This window comes from Colius striatus, chromosome 1, assembly GCF_028858725.1.
Source record: "Colius striatus isolate bColStr4 chromosome 1, bColStr4.1.hap1, whole genome shotgun sequence".
In the NCBI taxonomy this organism is placed as follows: domain Eukaryota; kingdom Metazoa; phylum Chordata; class Aves; order Coliiformes; family Coliidae; genus Colius; species Colius striatus.
This window is the reverse complement of record NC_084759.1, coordinates 101,809,005-101,819,229: the sequence shown is the minus strand read 5'-3', so window position 1 is coordinate 101,819,229 and position 10,225 is coordinate 101,809,005. Positions and strand designations below refer to the sequence as shown.

The window sequence follows — 10,225 nt, the reverse complement described above, 5'->3', positions numbered from 1 at the left end:
GCCTGGCCCTTCACCCATGACGGACGCACTTCGCCCGCTCGCACGGGTCGTTGGGCACTCGGGCAGTCGCCGTCCCGCTTCCACTGGCGGGCGGGCGCGCGGGCGGGCACCGTGACGGGTGAGGCGCGGAGAGCCCCTGCCACCCCTGCGGAGTGCACAGACCACCCCTCATCACGGTGTGCGGGAGCGGGCTGCCATGCTGGGGAAAACCAGCAGCCCCGAGAGACTCCACACCGACCCTGGGCGGGGAGGGGGCGGCAGCAGGTACCGGTGCCGGGGGCGGGCTCTGGGGCGGGTGTCGGCCGGAAGTGACGGGGCGGGGCTGATTCACCTGCTGGGCGGTGCGCGGGGCCGCTCGCCCGGAGTCGTGGGGTGGGAGTTGCCGGTGCTGCTCGTCTGCCGCACCATGGAGCCACGGCTGCCGCCGCCGCTGCTGCTGGGGGTGTCCTTCGTGTTGCTGTGCTCCGCAGGTGGGCGCCGGGCGCAGGTGCAAGGGAGGGCATCGATCTGAAGGGAAGAGAGGGAGGGAGATGGCGGGGGTGGCGGTGGTTCTGTCGGGTTAAGAGAAGGGGCAGTGAGGGGGCCGCTCATCGCCCGGCGGCTCCCGCAGTGATCGGCTGCCCCGCCACATCTCCGCCCGTGCGGACGCCGTCGTATACGTATGGGAGGCTGCTCGCCTGGAAGAGATGCCCCGTCTCCACTGCTTTGTGTCCCGGGCGGGCGTTGCCGCCCGGCCCCTGCCCACCCACAGCTGCGGCAGGGGAGCGCCGCCTGAGGCGCGGTGCCCGCGCGGGCGCTGGCGGCTGCGGCACGCTGTGGGGCCGACCTGGGCTTTGTTCACTGGCCGCGGTTTGTCCTTTTCCTCTTCCCAAAAGCCCCCGCCTGCCTCCCTCCCGGGCAGCCCTCGGCGTGGCTGGCGGCCGCCCGCTCCGCCGTGAGCCCCGTATTTTTCCTTTGGCGTCCCTTTTTCCTCGGGGGGCGGCGGCCGCGGGGTCTATGCGCGACCCGGCGGTGGCGCGGTGCGCGCCCGGTGTCGCTCCCTGTGGCCTCACTCCGGGAGCCGGCGGGGCGAGCGGCCCACGGTGTGCGGGGCTGGCAAGGAGGGCAGGCGGGCGGGCAAGACAGTGGCCGGAGCGGCTCCCGATGCGGGCACGTGGCCGAGTGAGCACCACGCGTGAAAACCGAAGGGAGAAGAGAAAAAAAACCCCAAAATTAAAAAATAGGACTTAATCTTCTCAACAAAACCCTGCACGTGTACGTAGTATGTGGATCGAACTGTGTGGTTGATCTTGTTTGTAGAGGGGGTAGAGGGGGCGGGTTACTCCCAGAGAGCCCTCGTGACCCCATTGTCCCACACTCGATGGCCACGATTGAAATCTCTGGAGAAAAGCACGAGACAATTCAAGGGTGAGGGGAAAGCATTGGATAGATTTGACCTCGCTTGTTTTTCTTACTGAGTGAAAACAAAGGAGTCGATAGTCACAAACAACAGCAAAAAACCCAACCCAAACCAAAACTGAACGTGCCTGGGCTACTAAAAAGTAGGCACACGTTTTTCATCTCAAACATTGTTACGAGGTTCCTGTAGTGAATTCCGTTGGAGTGCCATGTTAATGTTTCCTGAACATATCTTTCAAAAAAGGAAGTTTCCACTAAAGTTGGCCAAACTTGCATGAAACTACAAAAGATGACAAAACACCTGTGGAGGTTGGGGTTCATGGTAAAACGTGTGTCAGCCGTGTCAGGAGGACACTTTTTGTTTCCTGTTGAAATGTGCATGCCTTTGTTGATACCACTGCTGTTTTGGGAAATTACTCATGGGATCAACATTCTGTGCCTATAATGGAATGATGAACTCTAATCTCCTGCATGATAATTGGTAGTCCTGCTTTAACATTTCTCTGAGCAGAGGTAAAAACAAGATAGATAATGTATATGTACTGCGAGTTGCTAGTGTTTGGTTGATGGGGTTAGCGATTAAGATTCATATTGAAACTTCTTCGAACTAAAGCTGTGAAAAAAGCATGCTATGAGTAGACTTCTATGTACTGTAAATGAGCTGGATCACTGCCAGACTATCAGAGGCTATGATGCTGTAGAGCTAGGAATAATTAATATATGAGGAAATCTAAAATCAGAATAAAATGTTATACTTTTTCTCCATTGAAGTATACAGGTGTCTTCAGATGTCACTTGTGAAACTGGATGACTTTGTGAAGAAAGTGTTTTGGTTAGGAATATCTTTTGCAGGGTTATTTGGATGACTGTACCCTGAAAGACATACAAATGTCACTGTCCTCTGAAGGAAATAATTTAGAAATATATATGTCAGAGGAGTTGGTACATCCTCTGATCTTGCTTGGGTTTTTTCTCCAGTCATATTGAGTTAATATTTATGAGTCTGTGTTGGAGATAGAGACTACTTCCTTCACTGAGGGAATGGATGTCAGTAAGTTTCTGTTCTCCATATGGACCAAACTAGAGGAAACTAGTGTTTGTGCAGTTGAGTGAAAACTGTTGGCAGTGGAGGATTATGTAGGTGCTGAAGTCTTTACTTGCATTTATGGTGCTGGAATAATCTTAAGTCTTACACTATGTGCTATTTTTATAGCTTTTTTTTTTCCACCCCCCTCCTGTAAGCCTTATTTTCCTTGTTTCACTAAACGTAGAGCATTCAAGATAACTGATTTTGTATGAATAAGAGGCTTATCATGACTGTACAAAATACACCTTGGACAGACAATCGGGCTATATGTGTTGAAGTAGATTTAAACTGTTTATGAACTCTACTCAGGTTTAATCCTGCTCTTAAGGTCAATTTTGCAGACATAAATAACCAAATTGAGAACTTGTCTTTCCTTTGCAGAAATGGAAGAGTTCATCCTTAAGTGTTTCAGGGTACTCGGGTAGAACAATTCTTTTCTGCTTTATCATTCTAATTAGTAATGAATTAATTCTAGTGACTGCCTTGGTGTTACATAACTGATAAATGACTTGTGGCAGTTTCTTCTTGCATTGGTGCTCCTGGAAGATGACCACAAAACAGATTGGTTTAGTGAAATTCAGTCTTCTGCTGTCTGGCAGACTTCTGGTATGAATTTACATTTGGATGGCTATTTCTGCACTCATATCTGGTCTTTTAATTGTACTAATGCTCTGCTATCTAAAAATGCACTCCAAGACTATTGAGGGAGAATTTCATGGCCATTTGAAGGGTCTGTTGGTATGTATTGTAGCTGCATAGGATTAGTAATTTTAAGTAGTTGGGAATTCCCAAAATGTGAAAATTCTGCTTGACTTAATGAAGATTTTATGGCTGACATCACAAATCCTGGACTAGGTAGTAGAAACAATGACCCTCTTCAGATCTTGAAATATTTTATTGAGATAACTGACAATAAACTGTTTTACAAAGGGCAAAACAGGTTTCTGATTTGAAGAGCAAAGCTCAATCAAGATGTAAAGTGCTGGTGCATCATTTTGTTAGGTCTTGTGGATGTGGAAACTGGTGTATGGGGCTTTTTAAAAAATCTAAGCTTTCTGGACTATGTGATCATCTCAAGAGCTAATATAAAGACAGTTGTTTCTCATTGTCAGTGGCACCAAGCACATGTTTGCTGATAGTGTGACTTCAGAAGGACTGCGCATATAGTGGTAACCTTTTCCTGACTATACAGTGTTGGAGATACCATCTCATTCCATTTGGAGCAAATTTGTGTTTGTGCACAGTTTTACAAGGCTGAGAATAAATATAGGCGCCTAACATGTGATTCTGATTTAACAAATATGATAGTGACCTATGACCGTTCGACTTTAAAATAATGTGTAATAGAGAATGCAAACTTTTAATAACTATGAAATGTTAATGTAGCCAGATTAGTATCTATCTTTGTATAGCTATAGAAAAGTGATTACATATGTAGTGATCCATTTAGTCTTCAGAAGATGTTATACAAAACAGTAGTGCTGTGTACATAAATGCTCAAATGGAGTAGATTTTTAACGTAAGTAGGCAGGAATTTCTATAATATATGGTACTATCTTTTATTGTGGTGTTTTGGGTTTTTTTTCCCCAACAGTAGTAGGAGGCAGTTTTGTACTATATTGAAATTCTGCAGTGTATGGTGCTTTATTAACAGAACATTAAACTTTTGAGTAACGCACTGTTTAGCTTTGAAAGAAGTCTGTGGTTATTGTCCTATCATTAACTTGCAAAAATATTTCCAATAACATGGAGGAGCAGAACCTAATGTAGACACGGTAAGTCAGCATTTGGTCAAATATGTATAATAAGGAACTTAAGCCTGTCCATGTTTTTATGCATGCAACAGGATCTTACAGAATTTGAGAGAGAAATTTGAGTACCGCAGGAGTTTAGCAAGCGTTCCCATTGCAGGCTCTTAATTGCCAAAGCTGGTATGCTTCATTTTAGGGTTCAAGCTCTTCGTAAGTGTCCCTTGACATGAAAAGTTACTTGGAGTTCAGGACTGGTTTTCTGGTTCCCAGATCTTAATTTTTCGAGAAGTATGAAAAACTTTAACCAGAAATGCCTTAAAATTTGAATTAGTAATTTTGCCTTAACTAATCTGTGTTTATCGGAAGGCATTTTATGCATTCAAAATGCTGCTGCAGAGATTATTATAGCTTGTGGCTTTCATCTCCTCTGACTCTTCCCTGCAAACCTTGTGCAGACTTCCACTGTGTTGCATCAAACTTCAGCTGCCTGTCTTCACATCCAGTGCTTGTCACAGCCTTTTCCAAAGCTGAATCTGCTAAATATAAAGCTGAAACTACCACTCCTAAATAGCTGGTTTAGCTTCTATTGCTGCTTTATGTTTTTGTATGAGCAGTTCTATGCTTTGCTACTGATTCCGTTTAAGCTTCAGGAGATTTTTTGTAAGTATCTTTAAACCTGCCTCAGTACTGGGCTGTTTTAAAACTCATTTGCCAAAGTGTCCACAGGCTTCTACAGACTAAGTAACTAGTTGTGGGGGGGCTGATACTGTTTCATCATACTTCCTAATTTAATAATTTGTCGCTTGTGTACATTCATAAGCTTTTAATGGCAGATTCTCTCTTTGCTCTTGTTGCAACATCTGATCAATTTCATGGTGCTTTTAGAAGGTATGTGAAACATTAAAAATGAGAAATTTCAGCAGTTTTGTGGCTCACCTGCTTGTAAGAATGTGTGGTTTACCCCCCCCCCCCCCCCCAATCAATTTAGTTGCGCCTTTTTTTCTCTCTCTTCCTAAGGAATTCTTTTTTACTGGTTTGCCAGAGCCACTACAGCCTGCTACCACAGGATTAAATGCCAGTGAAGCTACAGTTCTGTGGAAACCTGTTTCAGTAGCAGATTGAACATAAGTAGCCCCTTCTTCCTTGCTGGTCATTTCCTTTACTGCACAACTGCCTTGATTGTGTGTGTGCATGGTGAGTGGGTCTTAGTTGAGGCTGCTTAAAACTTCAATATTTTTAACAAGCTAGATAGCATGATTTGAAACAAGAAGAGTTTTGCCAACAACATTTTCTGTTATGGGGCAGGATTGAATGGCAGGAGGGATGGCAGAAGAACATTAGGAGGACAATCCATTCTTCTTGATCAGTGTTCTCCCATAGGGGAAATGTCTGTATAACCTTGGCCTGGGGGGAGCTTAACTGGGGAATCTGACTGTATTGCTAAATGAAGCAGTCGGTTTATAGTCTAGATGTTGCCTCAAAGATACTTTTGCATCCTATTTCTTATTGTATCTGATATTCATCTGGCTCATAGTGAGACAGTTCAGAGAGATTCAAAGTTAGAAAACCACTATTTTTTTAATACCAGTTTTCTACCTGTTTGTTTTCCTGATCCAACTCAATGAGATTGAGTTAAAATTGTTAATAAGAGAGTTATCTGGAACCTCAGGCTCATTTGGGTGGAGTATATTAGATGTTGATTTCTTTTTTTCTCATCACCTACTGATTGGACCATATATTCAAAACTTGTGATGTGACAGAGGCAGGAATTGGAGCTATATTGACTGTAGGCTGGAGCCATTCATCAGTGCTGTTATGTCCTTTAGCTGCTTTTAAGAAGCATCTGAGGTACTTGATGGTCAGAAATTTTGCAGTTCCACTTGCTGCTACATTTTTTTCTATGTTTTTTGTACCCTGTAGCTAAAACCTATGCTTCATGTGCTGAAAGATCATTAATCAACAATAAATGTTTGATGTGTGTAGCAGGAAGAATGAGAACTTCATGAATTCATAACTGATTTAACTTGTGCAGAGTAAGTTTGTACAGGGAATTGAAGTTTAATGTATTCACTGATCTTGCATTTTCAGTCCCTTTTAGATGTTTTAACAGTTCAAGGACTGTTTCGTCTCAGTTGTTTTAAGATGTGAAAATAATGGGAGTGTGTATATATATTTAAAGCCTCCCTAAATTTTAAAATGAGTAGTTAATTTTGTGGCTGTTTAGGAGTGGATATTCTAATTCTTTGAGCTTATTTTTTTCTATCTGTTTCTTACATGAGGGAAGAAAGCAAAAACAGACAGATAGCTACTTACTTCTGTCATTGCGATGCTTCACCGTTTCATTTGAAAAAGAATCAAAACAGCAACAACAAAACAACCCCAAACAAAAATGCCCCACTCCGTACTATTGAATTAAATATTTTTAAATCTGAATGAAATATTTTTAAATCTTAATGAAAAACTTGCATGCGTTAGGAAAAAGCATTGCTTGTTCAGTCGCTTGGAACAGCCAAAACCCTTTTACTCGAGTGAAAATAATATGGCTGCTCAGTTGAAGTGTTTAATTGCACTTAACTTCCCGATGCATTGACTGACAGATGTGCCTAACGCATGCACACTGCTAAAGAGCTGCTTCATTCAGTTTCCTATTCAATGCCGTCAAATTGACATGAAAAAAAAATCGAACCATGTGACTTGATTGGCTAGTGACTGGATAAGCCCTTCAGTATCAATCTGTAATGGGAAAATAAGTGACTTTCAGGGCTAAAAGCAAAAACAACCTGTGCAATTTTGTCGACGTGGTAGAGAACAGGCAGACTTTTGTGTAAGTTGTGTTAGGATTTGAGTTCTGATGTGTTTGGGGTTTTTTGCTTTGGATAAAAAAAAAAAATCTTTGTAGTGATTGGCCCTCATTTAATTTTATCCTTGCAATACCACTATTCTAGGTGGTTCCTTAATGGCTTTTAAGTACAATCTGAAGGTACAGTTTCACATTACACCTAGCTGCTTTACGGATGTGATGTGGTTACATCTGGTGTAACTTTTATGTGTTTGTTGAGGTTGTTGTTACTTAGAGTAAAGGCTTTGGGTTCCCTCTTCATGTCAGAGCAGAGTTGTGTAATTGCTACGAGAATCCGTTCAGCTGATACTGAGAAAAAAAAAAGTTTTGTATGTTGTTTTCCTATTGGGTGAGTTTCACTGGGTGGCTGCCCAGCGTGGCTGCAAGAGCTGGCAGGAGCATGGCTGGGATAGATGTCCTGTGAAATCGCTTTTGTGGGTAGGACTTCTGGCAGCGCAAGCAAACCCTTATCAAGGCAAGGGCAACCTCCCAGCTTTTCTCTCTCTGACTTTGTGCTCTTGCGACTTACCCTGTGTTTGATGGACCTGTGTTTGTAAAACCCCACCAGGAGAGAGAAAGCAAAACTTTCCATGCAATGTCAGTTTTTAGCAGTTTGGCTCTCTGCCTTTTTGCATGAAGTGTTGTACTGGTGTAAAGGGAGATGACGGAATCAAACCTGGTGATGAGAAGGGCAGGACCTCTGCAAGTCCAAAGTATGTGTTTTAGTTGTCATTCGCTTATACCACAGGTTGAATTAGGCAATGCTGGATTGTTTAAATTTGATCAAGCATTAAAACTCAGAACTCATGGAAGTCTGTAGATACTGGGGTAAACAGTATTCCTGTACTTAAAATTAATCTTTAGACCAATTTATGTTACAGTATCCCCTCTCCTTTTGTCATCCTCCTCCAAAACTGTATCTTTTCCTTCAGTAATGAGATACAAATGCTCCCTCTCTCAACTTGATAAGCACGTCCCTCTTGAGTAAGGTCATCAACTGCTGCAGTTGCTAGGATACTTGGCTGGTGACTTGGGGTTTAGCAACAACAAAGCTTCAAGAATGTGCTGAACAAGTAAGGAGCACAAGGACAGTTGTAAAAGGAAAGAGATGTTGGATAGAATCTGAAAGCAAAGGGGATGTCAGGGACAAAGTGAAAGTTGGAGGGAGGGAAAAATTAAAATATCAGTTAAGATTTAGCCCACAATTTTTAGATTTTCTTAGTTCTGTAACTATTCCAGCTGATCTCAGTGAACTGCAGATAGGAATTAAATTAAGCTCATGCTATGTATGTACAGAGTCGGTGATATTTGCAGTTCTCTTTCTATAAGTCTTGAGATTTTTTTTTTAAATTACATCGGCAGGATGAGTAACTTTAAAACTTACTGCACAATTAAGTTAAAACTGGGGCATGGGTATGTGACACTACGTGAATTAGAACTAGTTATTAATTTAATGCTGTCTGAATACACTCAGACTGAAAGAGTAATTTTTTTTTTTCCCCTGTCTTTGAAGCAGTATACTTAGCCTGTTTCCTGTTGGTTTAAGGTGGGTTTTTTTTCCTTATATGATTTGACAGAGGATTTGTGGATTCGGGTGAACTCTACTAGGTGTTCAGTAACTTCAGGATTATTGTAAAATTGGTATATTTTGTTAGATTTTTCAGGCCAGACCAGTGCAGGATTACTTCAGCTTTGGCTTCTGTTTGAAGCAGCGATCCTTAAGGTGGTTTTTGTGGTATTCTGAAGATGAATAGGTCTTTTTGAATTGTTCTACAGTAGTGGTGAGCCTAGAGTGGCAAACTGTTTTGACATTGGTCAGATATCAGTGTTTGCTGAAAAATGTATTTCTTCTGTGAGTCTGTCAATCAGACAGTATAAAAAAGAATGTAAGATTTAGTAGTGGAGTCCTCTTTTAATTTTGGAAGCAGATGAAAAATGACAAGTCATAAATATGCTGGGAGAAGATAAATCCATGATTTGAAGAAGTAATGTCACATTTGTAGTATTACAGGTAAAGACAAATGCGAGACTGGCCAGTAAATATGCCTTAGAAAAACGATGCTTCTCTTGGGTTCCTCAGAGGAAGTGAAGTTTGGGACTACAAGCCCATTGTCTTGAGATCCAAAAGCAGCAGAGTTGGCTGTCCAGATGGTAGAGCTTTGCTAAGCTTATCTGCACGATTTTTCTGGTTTTTTTTGCTTTAAGTGCTACTGCTGTTTTATCAGCCTTCTCTTTGTATCTTATAGCAGAACCTTTCTTGATGCACATAACTCTTTTAGCTACACCATCTGTAGAAAAAGTGTCCTGAAAATTTAACCATGGCAGAGCTCTGAGCGTTGGGTCACTCAGCTTCATTGTACTATTGCTAAGGCAACTGAGGTGAAATATGTGAGATTTGAAATCTTGCCTCTGCTAACACTGTATCTGTGTAAAACTCAAATCTCTTTTCTCCAGAAATTGGTTTATGACTTTAGTTTCCAGAACTATTTTTGTGTTTAGTCTGGGACTAAATGGATTAGGAAGTTGTTCTGGTTTAGCAAGGAGCAGCTTTTGGCTTAGGAACAGGGGGAGCATGTTGCGGTGAAGACCTGGTAAAGAGTTTGTGGACTCTTGTCTCCATAAAGTGAATCCTTTCTGCATAATAGAAGGACTTCAATAAGATTTGTGACTCCTGATTAGTGCTATTCTGGGAGGTATGATATGCAGGTTTGAACATTTTTGTCTGATTGTTAAATCTCTATCTTTCGGGATTAACCAGTGTTCAGCCTAGCAGTCTTACGCTAGTATAGAGGCAAGATTTTTAATCTTCTTTCAAACTTCAAAAAGACCCAATCCAAACAGAGTAGAATGATACACGATGTTTTTGCTAAGATGGCATGAGATTGGTTTGTCCTTTCTTTGTTCCTTTACTGTTAACTGTGCTTTTATAGGAAATTTGCATTGTAACATTTATGGTAACTACAGTTAGAGCATCAAGCATGGGAAAAATGTAGTCTGTGGAGCATATCAAACACTAAGGCTAACACTTTCGATACTGGCAGGACAATATGTTCTTTGTTAGAAAAAGCTTTGTGATTTGCCTTTATCAGCAGTGGGTTATGAGAATCTGAATTCCCTGCAAGGTTCTGCAATTATGTACTAAATCAAGAC

At 42.2% G+C, this 10,225-nt stretch overlaps 1 protein-coding gene across 3 annotated transcripts in view; it reads left to right on the top strand.

The window, feature by feature from the left end:
• Window positions 1-355: 355 nt before the first annotated feature.
• The window catches only part of CXADR (CXADR Ig-like cell adhesion molecule), a 34,740-nt gene continuing 24,870 nt past the window's right edge, over window positions 356-10,225 (top strand). For all 3 annotated transcript variants that reach the window (XM_062002500.1, XM_062002492.1, XM_062002483.1), the window contains exon 1: window positions 356-470. In XM_062002500.1, the coding sequence (XP_061858484.1) occupies window positions 407-470 (64 nt within the window). In that variant the 5' untranslated portion in view covers window positions 356-406. The remainder of the gene's footprint in view (window positions 471-10,225) is intronic.